This window comes from Podarcis liolepis (assembly GCF_965112155.1).
Source record: "Podarcis liolepis genome assembly, chromosome: 6".
In the NCBI taxonomy this organism is placed as follows: Eukaryota; Metazoa; Chordata; class Lepidosauria; order Squamata; family Lacertidae; genus Podarcis; species Podarcis liolepis.
Window position 1 is genome coordinate 48137918 of NC_139559.1, and position 18155 is coordinate 48156072.

The following is an 18155-nucleotide window of genomic DNA, read 5'->3' on the forward strand; positions in this document are numbered from 1 at the left end:
CCTCCAGGAGAGCCTCCTTTATTTCTTGGTGACTTTCTATGCTATTAACCAGGCATTGGCAAACTCTGGCCCTCCAGATGTTTGGGACTACAATTCCCATCATCCCTGACCACTGGTCCTGTTAGCTATGGATGATGGGAATTGTAGTCCCAAACATCTGGAGGGCCAGAGTATCCTTAATAGTATCCTTCTGAAGCGGCTATATCGGAGGTGGGTGGTACTGCTTTGTAGTGGTTCTGGCGCCACTTAGATGGGTGACTCCGTAAAGTAGTGCTGGAGGAATATTATTCAGCCCCTTGCTATTGAACATCTGCATGAAACCACAGAGTGGGGTCACCCAGAGTTTTGGAGTGCATTGTCATCAATATGCTGGTGGCACGCAGCTCTGCTTCTCCTTTTTGTTGCCAGAGGCTGTTTTGGTGGATGCACTGAACTGGTGCCTGCCTGAGATAATGGCCTGGATGAGAGCCAGTAAACTGAAGCTCAATCCAAATAAGGCAGAGATACTGTTAGTGGGTGGTTCTGCTGTCTGGGTAAGTGGCATTCTCCCAGCTCTGGGTGGGGTCTCACTCCCAGTGATGGAAGAGGTTCATAGCTTGGGGGCACTTCTAGATCCATTGTGGTCTCTGAAGTGGAGGCGCCCTTATCTGGATGCTGGTAACCTGTCTTTAGTAGTATATGACCTGGTATCCTCATGGTTAGATTACTCTTATTTTTGGGACTGCCTTGAAGATGGCTTGGAAACTGCAGCTGCAACAGTTGTTTTGTAGCCAGACTGAGGGTTCAGCCATATAACAATGATTCTACTCTGGCTGTGCTGGCTTCTGGTATGTATTCAGGTCCACTATGAAGTGCTGCTTTTGACATATAAAGCCGTATATGGTTGAGGATCCCAGTACTTTACAAACAACTCTTCCAGCATGAACCTAAGCAGACCGTAAGTCAGCATCTGAGGCCCTCCTTGGATGGTCTCGTCTTATAGAAGTATGGGGGGCTATTACAAGAGATGGGACCTTTTCAGCAATAGCCCCAGACTGAAGGGATGCTGTTTCCAGGAAGGCCCACCTGGCATCAGTGGTATCTTGTTGACACCAGCTCAAGACTTACTTTGACTGTCAAGCATTTGGTTGCTAATTTGTATCCTCTTCGCTGGCTTTTGCTGACAATTGTTTTAATGGTGATTGATTATATTAATGTTTGCAATTAATCCAGAATGCAGCAGCTAGACTGGTGACTGGGAGTGGCCGCCGGGACCACATAACACTGGTTCTGAGAGATCTGCATTGGCTCCCAGTACGTTTCCGAGCACAATTCAAAGTGTTGGTGCTGAACTTTAAAGCCCTAAATGGCCTTGGTCCTGTATACCTGAAGGAGCGTCTCCACCCCCATCGTTCAGCCCGGACACTGAGATCCAGCGCTGAGGGCCTTCTGGCGGTTCCCTCATTGCGAGAAGTGAGGTTACAGGGAACCAGATAGAGGGCCTTCTCGGTAGCGGCGCCCACCCTGTGGAACACCCTCCCTTCAGATGTGAAGGAAATAAGCAGCTGTCCTATCTTTAAAAGACATCTGAAGGCAGCCCTGGTTAGGGAAGTTTTTAATATTTAATGCTGTATTGTTTTTAACACTTGATTGGGAGCCGCCCAGGGTGGCTGGGGAAACTCAGCCAGATGGGCGGGGTATAAATAAATTATTATTATTATTATTATTATTATTATTATTATTATTATTGGAGGTTTTAAATTGCTTTTATTTTTATATAATTACTTTTAGTCTCTGATTTCATGTAGTTGTGTATTATTTTCTTATTTATTCCCAATATGCATCACCTTGAGATCTTGGGTGCATATAAGGAGATTATTTTGATATATTTATATAAAATGCATCTCTCTCACTCTCTCCCCCTCCACCCCACCCCCATATATGCACACACAAATAAACACACATCCACATTCATGTGTGTCTTTATACATACACATTATATCTATATATCTATATCAAAATGAGAGCCTCATTGTGTGTGAGAGTCCAGCCAAGGACTGGCCAGTGATGGGGGGAGAAGGAGGAGAGATCCATTGACCTTTATACTAGTCCCCCCCCCTCCACCCCACTCCTCATGTGTAGCTCTGCCTGCGGAAGGTTGAATGTGCAATCATGTCCTAATTTTGTACAATGCTGACAAAAACCTAATTAATCCTAATTTAAAGCATTCATATCCCCCTCAGTTATCTTTTATAATCACAACTTTCATTAGAGAAGATTGCAATAAATTACACATGGTTAAGCTTAATTTCATTTTCAGATTTTGATTAAGGCGGATGATTCAGAGATATATTTATGCTTATAAAATAAGAAGGTACATTTTACATTAATATGCACTTTAATTGTTGACTGTTGGATGAACAAATGTGGTTTTGGTTTGTCATTTATTCTGTGTGCGTGTGTGCTTTTAGGAAGTTATACAAGACAGTCCAGTCTTGAGAAACCAAAACTAGAAATTAGAATTATACCAGCAAACCACAATGCATATCTCTAGTAGAGGGAAAGGACAGAGCTCAAAGAAATGTAGCAAAAGGTACAGCTGAGCTGGAAAATCCTCAGAGAGGCTTCTCTACTGGGAGGGGGGGGGGGATCAGGGAATAAGGGAAGGAAAAACTAAAAATTTAAGGGGCATGCTGGGCCTATTGCAGTGGAGGCTGGTCCAATTGGGTGAATAAGGTAATAAGCTCTGTAATAAGCGACTTTCCTCAGCTTAATCCAGTGCACTAACAAGACGGAAACGCTACTTGCAGGCCAATGCAGGACTGCCTGAGGTCGGGCATTATGGAGCTGCTGCTTGGGTCCAAAGCTCATAAATCACCAGGTAAATAAAGCTGTGGAGCAGAATCCCATCTAGCCAATGCCTGAAGTCAACGGTTGCCTACCCAGGGTGGTGTAGCGTCTAGGGATAGCTGTGATGCCAATATGCAGAAGTCATTTCTTGGAAAAAAAGCAATTATTCTTGGCAGGAAGATTCTAGCAATTAGTTTTAGGCAGCCAAGTCCTAATTGAGTGTACCCAGCAACACATGCAAATATTTAGGTACAAACAAATGAGAAGTATACATACAAGGAGGAGTCAATATTGTGATACGTTCTTGGCAATATGGCTCAGGCTATTCTAACCTTGTTTGTTCCCTAGTATAGTAGCACTGATAGTTATCACACATGGACATTCCCTTCCGCAGATCTGCAGGCAGTAGGATCCCCGTATCAAAAGCCGCCACATCTGTAAAAAAAGGATCCTTTGAAATGCAGCTGCAGAGCGCTGTCCTGCCTTTACAATACAAACAAGATCCTCATTTATTTGTAATACTGCAGAACCTGCTTTTGTTGGGCTAAAGGAAGGTTCATAGGACATTCTCACAATACTTACTGGCTGAGCTGCTGTTGTAAGAGGAGCTTGGCAGTTGTTTCTCCATGGCAATTAACCTCTCAGTTCTCGCCGGGTGCCTGCTTAGTAAGGGGTCAGCTGGCCTCAGGGCAGGGCAGCTTTGTATCCGTGCTGTGAGCCATGATTGTGTGCAGGGAGGTTTGTGCAGAGATATCTTGGGAGAAGTGAGGTATAGCAAGGGTAGCAACATGGTGCCCTGCAGATGTTGTTTGGCTCCATCTGCCATTATTCCTGACCAACATAACCATCCATCAGGGATCCATGCTCTATAGGCTGTTGGTGTGTGTTTCTTTTTTTGGAGAATTTACTATTGCTGGACAGTGGAAGATCAAATCTCCCGTTTGGCTTTCCTGCCCACCGCATGCGCTCAGCTGGAGAGAGGCCCTCCTGCCTGCGTTGACTAAGGCATGCTGGGCGGAAACAAGGGAACAGGCCTTCTCCACAGCAATCCCCTGAATGTGGAACATAATTATTTAAACATTTGAATATGCATAAAGCAGTGTGGGATGACATCAATGAGCAGACATGGGAAATACTGCTAGACTGGTTTAATTGTAGGAGGCTTTAAGTTGGTTTAATTGTCTCAGCATAGAATTCAAACCCATTCAATTTGATGCCCCAGGGAAAGGGAAACTTGGGGGGGGGGAGGAATGATAAAATCCCATTCTTTCTTATATTTACTTGCATTTGGAGGATTCCACCCCACTCCTCCAGACGTGAGTGTCTCTGGTCTGTAAAAGACAGTTATTGTTTATCATATATTGCCACTTTAACACACTACCAGTGCTTGAAACTTACATTCCAAAGCAGTTAGATGCATCAGGCTGCTGCTGAAAGTATACTCCTCTCTACAGAGTCAGTGCTTGAATTACAGAGGGTGTGTGTGAGACTATCATTTTTGAATTATTGAGGGGACTTCTACCCCACTACCAGCATGTACTGGGCTGAGTGCAGATGGACATTAAGCACACCATTGCAAACTGGAAGCAATTGGTTGATTATGATGCTTTGTTCAAAGTCTATCCACTCTGAAGTGAACTTATGTGAGAGCAAGAGTCACATGACCCGATTCAGCAAAGGTGTATAGTGGGGAGAGAAAGTCGCTGTTCTGTAAAGTCTGGTTTGACCATATGAGCACCACAACATTAGGTTTTATTTGTTTCCCAGGAACTACCTGGGAAGAGGGATTGATTGTTAAAACACTTTTGGAATGGTAGCTCTGGGAGGGGAATAGGGGTTTCCTTACAACTCTCAGCACCTTTAACAAACTACAGTTCCCAGGATTTTGGGGTGGAAGCCTTGACTGTTTAAAGTGGTATGATACTGCTTTGAATACATAGTGCAGATGGGGCCAGAGTAGAAGGAAAGACCAGTCTAGTCTTTAGCCTAAACCTGACCCCAAGCAACACGGCACCCATGACTGTCCTGTTGAGGACCATAGGTCTAGTGCAGTGGTTTTTAACCAGTGTGCCATGGCACCCTGGGGTGCCTTGGCCAGGGGTGTCACAGGCAACACTGGCCTCTGTCCCTCTTCCTTCCCTCCCTCCTCTGATGCCCTCTCATGTCCCTGCCTACAAGCTCCACGGGTGAATGGTGCCTCTGGGGCTGGCCAGGGGGTGCTGGTTGCCAGGAGCTGAGGCTGCCCTGGAGTAAGCATGCAAGTGGGTGTGGTAGCACAGCCAGCCAGTTTGCAGGCCTTGCTGTTGGGAATGGACAGACTAGTAGGAGGCCAGGCAGGCAGGCACTGTGCTGGCCTTTCTTGTGCTTACTGTGTGCAAGGCCTGCTTCCCAAGGTAAGGTGCTGGCCTCACGCTCACCTTTGGCCAGTCTCCATTGAGTCTCCAAGGCTGGGGTCATCCTCTTCCCAGGCCCCTGCAGGGCAGTGTGAGGAGGCACCTCCCTTTGGGGCTGGTTGGGGGCAGCTCAGAGATTTTATTTATTTTATCAAAGTTTTATTTTATTTTATTTTATTTTATTTTTATTAATATTGAGAGAATTCTCAGATTTGTAAGCAGTCGTTCAATCCTAACTGTTAGTATAGAATCATAGAATCATAGAATCATAGAGTTGGAAGAGACCACAAGGGCCATCGAGTCCAACCCCCTGCCAACCAGGAAACACCATCAGAGCACTCCTGACATATGGTTGTCAAGCCTCTGCTTAAAGACCTTCAAAGAAGGAGACTCCACCACACTCCTTGGCAGCAAATTCCACTGTCGTACTTTGGATCAGGAGCTCTGTTTCGAGAATATTGGGCAAGTAGTAAAATGGGGTGCCCCAATTAGTTCTTTGTGATGCTGTCCATGGTATTGCACCTAAACTAAAAAGGAAACTCCCAGACTAAAAAGGAAGAGGTCTGGCATCTCTCTGAAGATGGCATTTGTATCACCCAAATCAGTGTTGTGAGCTGCATAATTGCTGAATCAACACCATGGGCTGTTGTTTGTGAAAGTGAAGAGAGGGAGGCTTATCGAGAGCTTCTGTAGTAATTAACAGGGTGAATTGTGCGCCAAGAAGTCATTGGTGCAAATCCCACTGCAGTCATGAATTCCCTGGGTGGGCACAGCAAGTCACCACCTCTCAAGTCTCACTCCCCTCCAACCCAACAGCAATATGAGGATAATAATATTGGCCCGTTTTACTGCATTGCTGGGAGGATGGCTGTTGGGATGTGCTCAAAGTGCTTTGAGCACCTAGGAAACATTCTATATAGATACTTAGAATGCAAGTGTATGGATTTCTACGCAGAAGTAAGTCCCATTGAATTCAATGAGACATTCCCTCGTAGAACTGCAGCTTAGGCATTCATGCATCTTGAAGGAAAAAATAAAAGAGAAGAGAAGAATGACAAGCAAACTAGAAAATGTCACTTTTAATTATTTAGTTTTTATATATAAGAAATTACAAAATTAAATCATGAAAGTATTCTTTAATGGGTGTATTTTTCTCTCTCTCTCTCTCTCCTGAAGCTGCAGGGGGCTGAGTGGGAAAATTGCCTGGAAGTTTGTATAATTTCCCATGAGAAGATGTTTGACTGTGCTGCTGTAATGACTTGTGGGGGGGGCAAAATTCTTCTTTGCTTGTTTGAGTTTGTGATTTCTTTTTCTTTTTCTTTAGTCTTCATTAAAATTCATTAGCATTTTAGTGGAAATTTCTCCTAATATGCTCAATTTTGCCTGATAGATGCATATTTCCCTCTAAAATAATGGTTTTTGTGGGTATGTTTTGCTTAATATATGTATTTTTATGGACACTTTACTCTCATATGTGCATTTTTCTGCCTGTTGCTTGGTTGGATAACTGCATTGCAAAATTCAGAGAAGTGTGAATTTCAAAGGATGGCTGAATTTTCAATGCTTGCATTGTTTTGGAAAGTATGCCTTCCCTTTAAATGCAATCTCAATTGAATGTATCACTAATGCTCTATTATTGCATCAGGGACATGTTGTAGGATATGCCCACAAAAAAACACAAGCCTGGAGGGGCCATTAAGGCTATAGTGTGATGCTTCCTGCAGGGAGGTGGTTTGCTGCCATAGGAAAACTAGGGAAAAGACTAGACTTCTCTTTGCCACACTAGTTTTCTGCCTTCAGGTGTGTGTATGGCAGGAGAACATTTGGATTTCTGGCTCCTGACATGCCAACTAATGTTCTACTATCCAGAAAAAGAGTTTCCTCTTGATTCTACTGCCTGTATAAGCCAATCAAAAGCATGTGAGTTGAAGCATGGGAAACAACTCTTATTAAAACCATCTTGTACCTATTGGTATTTCCCTTGGGCTCACTCTTACACTTTTTGAGTCGTAAAATATACATTGTCCCATTGGACGATGTTGAAATTTGTTTGCTTGTTTAGACTGAGCTGTCTTGATTTCTCCCCTAAGATGGGGACCTAGTCCATTTCACGATTCTGTTGAGGTTCAAAGTCCCCTTGGTGTGAAATAACTTTTAAGTCCAGAGTTGACTTTAATTATTAAAAGCAGGTCCCGTGCCTATCAACTCATCTGCTGCTTCTCAGAACATTTTATGGCATTCTGTGTTATTGCACAATGGACACAAATTAGCACAATGAAGTGGTGGTTAATACTACCACTCATCACAGATAATTGTTCCCTGAAGCACTGCCCCATATCTGGAGATAATATTTGAGGCTATCTTTGGCTTCCTGTATTATATCTCCACTGCCGTACAGCTGCAAGGCTAGCATTCCCCAGCTCCTACCTATCCACCCATCATCCACATCTCACCTCCCAGTGGAGGCAGTAAAGAAGCATGGGGGAAGAATGTGCAAAAGACAGTAAACATCATGGGATGATGTGGAGGATAAAGTAGGAAATTGGTCCTGTTCAGTGCTTGAGCAAATGTTGCTGTCTTAATTGGAGCCTCCGTCTAGGGGTTGAAACAGCTCAACTGTCAGAGCAGCCGCTCAGGACTCAAGAAGAAAGAGCTCTGATTCTGGCATCACCAGTCATTTGGGATGGTATTTTCTGCTCTTCTGTGATTGCGAGCTTGAAAGTTGGTATGGGGTGCAAGAGGGAGCATCAGGAAGCTTCGGTTTCTTTCTAGCTCCTGAATAAAGACTTGGAAGGGTGCTTCCCCAATCTTATCTCAGAAGTGTGGGGGGTGGAAGAACAGGATTTTCAGTGCTCAGGCATGAGAGCGGTGAATAGTTGTAAGAGGCCGTATTTATACTTGTAGCAGTATCAACTTTATCTTAGGAAATGACACTTCAGGCTGGACAAGGAGGTCTGCATGTCTGATTCCTCCCTGGCCCCTGCCAAAACCTTCTTGCATGTAAAGAAATTAAACATGGGATGCGGGTGGTGCTGTGAGTTAAACCACAGAGCCTAGGACTTGCCGATCAGAAGGTTGGCGGTTTGAATCCCTGCGAAGGGGTGAGCTCCCATTGCTCGGTCCCTGCTCCTGCCAACCTAGCAGTTCAAAAGCACGTCAAAGTGCAAGTAGATAAATAGGTACCACTCCGGCGGGAAGGTAAATGGTGTTTCCATGCGCTGCTCTGGTTCACCAGAAGCGGCTTAGTCATGCAGGCCAATAAAGAGAGATGAGCACCGCAACCCCAGAGTCGGCCACGACTGGACCTAATGGTCAGGGGTCCCTTTACCTTTACCTTTATGCTCTACCTCTGCTGTCAGGGATGGCAAGGTGAGGCAGTTGCCTCAGGCAGCAGGCTGGGGACAGCTGGAAGGGGTGGCAGATCTGTGCCTTGAGGAGTGTGCTGCTTGCTGCCTCCTGTGTTTGTCGCTTTTCGCCTGCCTCCTCCTGCTCCTCCACCGCTGCCCCTCTGCTGCTGCCTGCTCATATTCAGCCTCCTTCAGCTTGCCTGGGCTTCTGTGTGCCACTTCAAATCACCTCAGGCAGAGACAACAGGGGAGGGGGCAGTGGCAGTGGAGGAGGAGGTGGGGAAGGTGCCACTTTCTGTTTTGCCTTAAGTGAAAAAACTTCCTGGGCTGGTGCTCTCAGAGGTAGTATGTCTCTAAATACCAAGGGGACGCAGGTGGCGCTGTGGTCTAAACCACTGAGCCTCTTGGGCTTGCTGATCAGAAGGTTGGCGGTTCAAATCCCCATGACGGAGTGAGCTCCCGTTGCTCTGTCCCAGCTCCTGCCAGCCTAGCAGTTTGAAAGCATGCCAGTGCAAGTAGATAAATAGGTACCACTGTGGTGGGAAGGTAAATGGCGTTTCCGTGTGCTCTGGCTTCTGTCACAGTCCTCCGTGTGCCAGTAGCAGTTTAGTCATGCTGGCCACATGACCTGGAAAACTGTCTGTGGACAAACGCCAGCTCCCTCGACCTGAAAGTGAGATGAGCGCCACAACCCCATAATCGCCTTTGACTGGACTTAACCGTCCAGGGGTTCTTTACCTTTTACCTGCCTCTAAATACCACTTGCTGGGAATCACAGGTGAGCAGAGTGCTGTTGCTCTCATGTCCAGCTTGCAGACTCCTCACAAGCATCTGTTCAGCCACTGTGAGAATAGGATGCTGCACTAGATGGCTTGACCCAACAGGCTTGTCTTATCTTCTTATTTCCCCAAGTAGCTTTGCCAATAGTGCAATTCCCGAATCTCTCCTGAATTCCTTTTTTTAAAAAACGGCATTAAGAAACGTTCAGCTTGAAGACACCTTGATGTCTCTGCTTTCTCAAAAAGAGCAGATGCTCAGCCTGTGACGAGGTGGCCCTCTGGGCAAATTGCGAGAATTATTCCACATTATTATTTTAAGCTCTGGCATCTGTCCATCTCCCTGGTTAACATAACAGATGCATCCTGAGAGTGACTCAGACAAAGAGGTTCCGTTCACCACCTCTGCCTGGCAAGCGTACCAACTATATGGGAATTAGTTTTAATTATATATTGTGCTTAGCTCCTTCTTCAGTCAACAAAGTGTAAATATTTTGAATAGGCAAGCATGGATTTATTTATGCTAAACCTTGTGGTGATGAGATGGAAGGAAAGTGCAACTTTTCATGATCAGAGATGTCGGCCTTTGCTCTGTTCATCATGATTCTTTTTATCCAGGGCAGAGCAGGGCAGGTGCTCCCTCTGGGGGAGCAACGTTCTGTGTTGACCCTGTTTACCTGTGCTGCAAGCTGAGGTTGAGGAATAGGAGTCCTTGGGCAAGAGAAATTCACACTCAGAAATGCGTTTTTCTAGTTTCCTTTTTTCCTTTGCCATAATAAGGCTTACTTCCACAGGATTCTCACTGTATCATGTAATCTCTTTCTTATCATTAGAGTAACTTTTTTGCCTAAATTTCACACTTTGCCTTACAGAAAGAGAGTGAAAGAAATGAACCGTAAGAATAAAACAGGACTTTAAAGCTTTTCCCCCTCTGGCCTATTGCTGAGATGTTTGCATATTAATCCTCTTGCCGATTATCCCCTCGTCATCCTAATTCTTGAGTATCATACACAGAAAAATGCCAGCAAGGCCTGCCATGTTTCCATTGCAACTAAGGAATAATGATACGGGCAAGCTTAAATTTTGGAATGATGATCTAAGATTGGGGCAGAGGCCTGTAATAATAATGACAGACCCTCCACATGTCCTTATTTTCCAGGGACGTCACTGATTTAGAGAAGCCATCCCGGTTTCTGATTTGATCCCCAAATGTCCCACTTTTTCTTAGAATGTCCCTATTTTCATTGGAGAAATGTTGGAGGGTATGGAGTTATCCGCCCCCCCCCCGAGCTGCCTGAAGGCAATCCTTCAGACATTTTGAGACTACAATTCCCATCATCCCTGACCACTGGTCCTGCTAGCTAGGGATCATGGGAGTTGTAGGCCAAAAACATCTGGAGGGCTCAGAATGGCAGATGAAGGTGATAGACTATATGGGACTGGCTGAAATGACCAGCAGAATCCGCGACCAGGGGAAAGAGACGGCGGAGGAAGATTGGAAGAAATTCAAAATTTATCTTCAGAAATATTGTAAAATTAATGAATGCTAAAATGTTGAGTTTTTTGGGGGAAAAGGGGATTACAGCTGTAAAAGATTAGGTAAAAGAATAGAATAAGGGGAAATTCGACAAAACCAAGGGTTAGGATTTGCTGAAATAAATTTGGAAAGTGGGATGTAGAAGGGGGAGGTATGGGGAAGTCAATGAAGTAAGGTTTAAGAAAAAAGGATGTGAAATTATACATGTTTGTTTGTATGCTTGTTTGTTTGTGTTGTGTATTGTTTGTCTTTTTAAAAAACTGTGAAAAACCAATAAAATTTTTATTAAAAAAAACAACAAAAACATCTGGAGGGCTGAGGTTGAAGAGGCCTGCTGTATAGGGAAGTTTTTTCGATGTTTAATGTTGTCTTTATATATGTTGGAAGCTGCCCAGAGTGGCTGGGGCAACCCAGTCAGATGTGTGGGGTATAAATAGTAAAATTATTGTTACTGAATGGGGCATCCCTATTTTCATCGGAGAAATGTCGGAGGGTGTGTAATGGCAATGTCATTAGTAATTCTGATCACCTAAATTCACTAGTCACTGTACAAAGTATACACAGAGACTACTGCTACTTAGTTTATAGTTTAAAACATGTAGAAGAAGAAAGGTGAAAAGGTGAAATAAGGTGAAATAATAATACAGTGGTGCCCCGCAAGACGAATGCCTCGCAAGACGAAAAACTTGCTAGACGAAAGGGTTTTGCGGTTTTTGAGCTGCTTCGCAAGACGAATTTCCCTATGGGCTTGCTTTGCAAGATGAAAACGTCTTGCAAGTTTGTTTCCTTTTTCTTAACACCGTTAATACAGTTGCGACTTGACTTCGAGGAGCAACTCATAGAACGCGGTGTGGTAGCCTTTTTTGAGGTTTTTGGTGATTTTTGAAGCTTTTCCAAAACTTTTCCGACACCGTGCTTCGCAAGACGAAAAATTCGCTAGACGAAAAAACTCGCGGAACGAATTAATTTCGTCTTGCGAGGCACCACTGTAATAATAATAATAATAATAATAATAATAAATAAATAAATAAATAAATAAATAAATAGCTTGGTTTTCCCCATGATCAGCTTAGTGTTATTATCACTGTAACTGAGATCAGTCTAATTTGCAGAGCTCAAATAATTCCAAGTGCCTCAATGAGATATTTCTCCCTGTTGGGTTTGTTTTCTCTTTCCCATGAAAGACAAAAAAGTGAATCTGCAGGTGGCTTCACACAGCCATTGTGAGACAGAACCTGAAATGAGAAAGCTGTTATGAATTGATTTAATAGAGGGGTGGGATGGCTGGAGAGCTAAATGACACACCCTAACAATGTGCTGAGTTGAGCAGTCCACAATTTTCTGGGTAGCCTTTGCAATGTGGATTAAGCCAGGAAGTGGAACACTCCAATATCAACACCTTTCTGGGACTTGTCTTTCATGCAACAGATCACATTTAAAAAAAATCAGTTCACAACTGAATCATCCTCTTTAAATGTCATAGCGAAAGTGATTGGATAAGGGGATCCCTGGATCTAAATCCCTGCTCCACCAGGGATCTCACTGAGTGCCCTTGGCCAAATCACTTTCTCTTACCCTAATCTCCCTCATAGCTGCTGTGAAAGTGAAATGAAGTAACACTCTTTATGCTGTCCAATTTCTGACAAATCTGACAAATTTGCAGTGGTCTGATGTGTTGCTTTTCTCTAAAGGCCTTTGCAAAATAAGATGAATTAAATCACCAAACCATTTTGAGTATCTCATTATCTCTAAGGCAGAGATATGGGGAAATCTAGAAGCCTTGATTCCCTACAGGAATTTCAGTGAGCTGTTCTTTCACAACTGCAGTCCTGTTAAGAATACTTCCCTTTTATTCTCTGCTCTTCAAATATGTAGGATCACAGGAAGCTGCCTTGTACCAGATCAGACCACAGGTCCATCTACTTCAGTATTGTTTACACTGGCTGGCAGTGGCTTTCCTTGGTTTCAGGAAGGAATCTCTCTCCCTGCCCTACTGGGAGATGCTGGGGATTGAACCTGTGACCTCCTGCAGATGCTCTATCACTGAGCCACGGCTCTTCCCCATGCATGGCATATACATCTTGGGAAAGAGACTGAACCCACAGTGCTTCTACCACACCAGTGCAAACTCACAGTCATGGCAAAGCGCATGCAGAAGATCCTATGTTCAGTCTCCGGCATCTGCAGGTAGGGCTGAGATAGGTGTCTGCCTGATACCCTGGAGAGTGACTGCCAGTTAGTGTAGACAGTGCTGAGCTAGGTGGACCCAATGGTCTGACTTGATATAAGGCAACTTCCGAGGTTCCGAGGTTTGTTCCAGCCTGTGCTTTGCTGCTTTACAAACAGCAATTGAAATGAGTTCCATCAAGTGGTCAGCTGACAAATTCAGCGCTCTTACAGAAATGATCAGGTCCTATAGCTTTACCTTTCTGTCCTTCAGTTCACAAGGTACAACATGGCTCTCCTACCACTCAGATTGTACAACAGCTGGGAGTTGAATTTTCTTCAAGGGCAGATTCCTTTCTCCATGGTCTTGGAAGTATCTCCCATCAGAAGCCACCCATTGCCATTTGGAATACACACACAGAGAGACACACACACAACCATGATTGTGTCATAGGATTAATTTATCCCCTAAAGATATTAATTGTTAGCAGACAGGAAGGCTCAGTAAGTCCACCCCGCTATTCTGTGACCCCCTGAGGACTGATGACGTATAATTAACATCCGTTTAATTGATGCACCTAGAGAGACTTAATCACACAGCCTTTATGAACTCTTGCTAGGTTAGCTTTGTGCAAAGACAGCTGCCCTTTGCTACCATACTTACAATGCAAACAAGAAATTGGCAGTTTCAGATCTAAGAGGTTCCTGTCTTTACACTGACTCTCTTGTCCACCCCCTTTCTGTTTTCACTCTTGCATTTCCTCAGTTTGAATATTTTCTTTTCGCACACACCCTTCTCTATCTCTGGAAAGGTCAAACCACTCCCATATACTTCAGCAGTGTCTGTTTAGTAGGCTGAGTTACATAGGATGCACCATGTGCATCAGTTGCTGCAATACACAACTAGTTTGTACCAGATGACTGAGCATTCCTGGTGCGCTGCAGTGGTTAGAGTGTTGGACTAGGGCCTGGGCGACCAGGGTTCAAATCCCCACTCAGCCATGAAGCTTGGGCAAGCCACTATCTCTCAACCTAACCTTCCTCACAGGGTTGTTGTGAAGATAAAATGGGGAGGGGAAAAACCGTGTGCCTTGAGCTCCTTGGAGGAAAGGTGAAATATAAATGTAATAATAAAGAATGTAACCAGCAGACTGCCTGCCTCATGCTTTTGTCAACCAATCTATATAAAGGCATTCTGATATTGGCAGGTTCATTTTCAGTACTTTTCCTCATGACCCTCTACCTGGAGTTCATCTTTTTCATAGCACCACATATTGGGTTGAAGTTTGAATGAAACGACTCTTCACAAGCCCATTTCCTGGTCAGTCCCTATCAACTCAGGTCTCAGCAGCATATATATGAGGTTGGGGGCTTCCGCCTGCCACTGTATGCATCATTGTACAGTGGTACGTCTGGTTACGCACGTAATTCGTTCCAGAGGTCCATTCTTAACCTGAAACCGTTCTTAACCTGAGGTACCACTTTAGCTAATGGGGCCTCCCGCTGCTGCCACACCACCAGCGCACAATTTCTGTTCTCATCCTGAGGTAAAGTTCTTAACCCGAGGTACTACTTCCGGGTTAGTGGAGTCTGTAACCCAAAGTGTTTGTAACCCAAGGTACCACTGTATCTCATTTCTCTTCCTTCCCTTCACAGTTTGGCAGGACCGAAGTCATTGACAACACCTTGAACCCTGACTTCGTGCGCAAGTTCATCCTCGATTACTTTTTTGAAGAGAAGCAGAATTTACGTTTTGATCTGTGAGTGACATCACTCGGGGCATTCTGAGTGTGGGCGAGGAGAAGGTGCAAAGAGAATTTCAATGGCCCCTCCATGTGTCCTTTTTATAGTGCATTCATGACAATTTGTGCTCATTATGGCATCGGGGCAGTTATATGTGATCCCGTCTTCAATGCCATTTGAGCCTGCAAATGTTTTTGGGTAGACATATTGCTTTATTTCTAGTCAGTGCCGGTCCCTGCTGAAATGCTGTGATTTCTTATACCACAAATGTTCTAGTATATTCCGCACCCTCTCACTGTTGCTTTGCTATAGTGCAAGAGTGCTTCTCTAGATGGCAATGCGGAAGCGACACTGAGGAAGCACCACAGAACAATGAATAGAACGGACTGATGTGTGGATGGCCCAGTGTAAATCCACACACTGATCCACTAGTACTGTGTCAATGACACATTGCAGAATACAGTGGTACTTCGGGTTAAGTACTTAATTCGTTCCGGAGGTCTGTTCTTAACCTGAAACTGTTCTTAACCTGAAGCACCACTTTAGCTAATAGGGCCTCCTGCTGCTGCCACACTGCTGGAGCACGATTTCTGTGGTGTAGTGGTTAAGAGTGGTAGACTCGTAATCTGGTGAACCGGGTTTGCGTCTCCACTCTTCCACATGCAGCGGCTGGGTGACCTTGGGTTAGTCACACATCTTTGAAGTCTCTCAGCCCCACACACCTCACAGAGTGTTTGTTGTGGGGGAGGAAGGGAAAGGAGAATGTTAGCCGCTTTGAGACTCCTTCGGGTAGTGATAAAGGGGGATATCAAATCCAAACTCTTCTTCTTCTTCTCTTCTTAACCCGAGGTACTATTTCTTGGTTAGCGGAGTCTGTAACCTGAAGCGTATGTAATCCAAAGTACCACTGTACACCTGCAAAAAAAGCAGGCAGGTAGCCAGTCTGGAGATGCCCAATGCCTATCAATAACATGTCTGGTTGGGTAACATCTGATGGCTTGGTGAGACAATATTGGAAAGAGAAATCATGCGTATTTCCCTTGCAAGGATTTGCAAAGACAGAAAGGAGCCCCAAGTGCATTGAAATTCAGCAGACTTCTTTTTATTCAGAGCTTCAAGGGCAGCAATAATTCCAATTAATCTCAGGATTATTGCCTTATCGAGCCAGGCTTTGTCAGTTCTCCTTTGGAATTCTTATACTGTTCTGCCCTGAAATTGGCTTCTCCAAAGTTCCTCCTTATTTAGGAAATCTGTACTTTATTGAGCAATGTTGCCAAAGGCCCTTGGCATGGGGGAAAAGACCCCTTGGGGAGCAGAAAGTCATGCTGACACAAATTTCTTCCTCATAATTATCCTTTGCCATTTTATCCCCTACAAACCATTCTCCAGCACAGAACAGATACTATCCAAATAATTGTTTTTCTTGTATCAACAACTCTGCAGGACAGTTAGGCTTGGGAAAGAAAACTCCCATTTGTGCCAATAGGTCTTTTAGGTGTTTTAAGACCTAGTTGCTATGTGGGGAGGAGAGGGCAGCAAGGATTTTTGGACAGCTCCTGGTTGGACAGAGGGTGGGGAGGGTTAACTCTCCCCTCCCTGGCAGCTACTCCTGCAAATCCCCACTGTCGCTTTAACACAGCCTTCCACAACTGGCGGCCCTCCCGAGGTTTTGTACTACAACTCCCATCAGTCCCGGCCAACACAGACCTGCTGGTTAGGGCTAATGGGAGCATGTGTCCAAAATATATGGAGGGTCACAGGTTAGGAAACGGAAGGTTGCTTTAAGTAATGGATAAAGGAGACAATTCAAGTCTGCTCTCAAGATGCAAAGCATACGAACCCACATAAGGAAAGTAGTGGGTTTGCTTGCCTGGCCTTAAAAACCCTTGCAGCTGTTTCCTACTCCACGGATGTTGCAGAGCTGCCATGCTCTTATTTGCTGCATAGGCTTTGCAGAGTACAAAATGCCAGGGCAGGACATGGCTGGAATGTGACATATGGTTTCTGCTTCTCTTTCTGTGCAGCTATGATGTGGACTCCAAGAGCCCCGACCTGTCAAAACACGTAAGTTAAGGGCACATTCTCTGCTTCTTCGTGCAATCCTTTCACACCCATTCTGAGATACTTACCCATTCATCCTTGTCTCCCTTTTCCCCCCTTACAATTCCGTTCTTAGGAATATAGAAAACTGTCCTATCCTGCGTCAGAATATTTGCCTGTCTAGTCCAATACTGCCCACTCTGACTGGCAGCAGCTCCCCTCAGTTTCAGACAGAGGTCATCTTCCCCGTTCTCTGCTAGCAGAACATTTCTTAACTGGAGATGCCAGGGATTTAACCCTGGACTATCTGCATGCAAATCATCATGTGCTTTGTACAATGGTCCCTCCCCTATGTTGTAAAACCCAGTTAAAATCCAGTCTTTTCTTTCTGCTGATTCTGTCTATACTTTGGTTCATTCTCTCTTTCTTTTTGTCCTTGTTGGATTATTGCAGTTCTCTTTTTAATCAGTCTGTTCCCAGCTTTGGTTTCTGTTTAGTATTCTGACACCTCCCTTATCTTGTCTTCATGCATGATTATGATAATAATTTCTCCGCTTTTAATTTCTTTTAGCTGGTTATCGTTTCCTTTTCCTCATTTAGTGTAAGGTTCCTTTACTTGTTCTGTTGATTCATCCTCCAGTTCTCCTATCTCTAATTTCCCTACATCAGGGAATGGAGGGGGGGGGAATCTAGACCTCCAGATGTGGCTGGACTACAACTTCCATCACCCCAGAACATTATTTACTTACTGTTTTTCTGTTGCCCATAGAAGTAAGGTGACCATGTGAAAAGGTGGACAGGATTATTGTACCTTTTAATTACTGGTCAGAAGAGGAAATTTCAGCAGATGCTGATGCCTCAGTTTGAGAAAATAGATGTGCAAAAATGTGACACACAGCTATTGAAGATAGGACCATTATCCTCTATTGCATGTGGCCACCCTAATAGGCAAGGGACCGTATAGGGCCAGGAGCAACCAGTGAGGAGGGGCAGTGCTAATCTGGTCTCCTGGCACTGGCATTGCTGTATCTTACTGGGAGGCAGAGCTATGTAGCTGCAGAGAGTTGGCACCCTAGTGGAGCACTGCATCCATCTCCCCACCACTTCTCCCTTCTGGTAAGTCACAATGACTCTAGTGCCAGGAGACCCAGTTAACCTTGGCCAGATCTGGTCCAGCAAGTTCAGGGCAGAAGCAGATTGGGGTCAAAGCCATGCACAAGGCATGGATGCTTCCAAGGGGCAGACAAAGAATCAAGACTGGGAAGGAATTCAGAGCAGGCCCAAAGCAGAGATTCACCGAGGATGGAAATCAAGCAGAAGCAAA

The 18155-nt window shown here is 44.6% G+C and overlaps 1 protein-coding gene across 2 annotated transcripts in view; it reads left to right on the forward strand.

The window, feature by feature from the left end:
* CPNE5 (copine 5) overlaps positions 1-18155 on the forward strand; it is a 131301-nt gene that overhangs the window by 35321 nt on the left and 77825 nt on the right. For both annotated transcript variants that reach the window (XM_083509438.1, XM_083509437.1), the window contains exons 4-5: positions 14705-14808; positions 16816-16855. In XM_083509438.1, coding sequence (XP_083365564.1) covers positions 14705-14808; positions 16816-16855 — 144 coding nt within the window. The remainder of the gene's footprint in view (positions 1-14704; positions 14809-16815; positions 16856-18155) is intronic.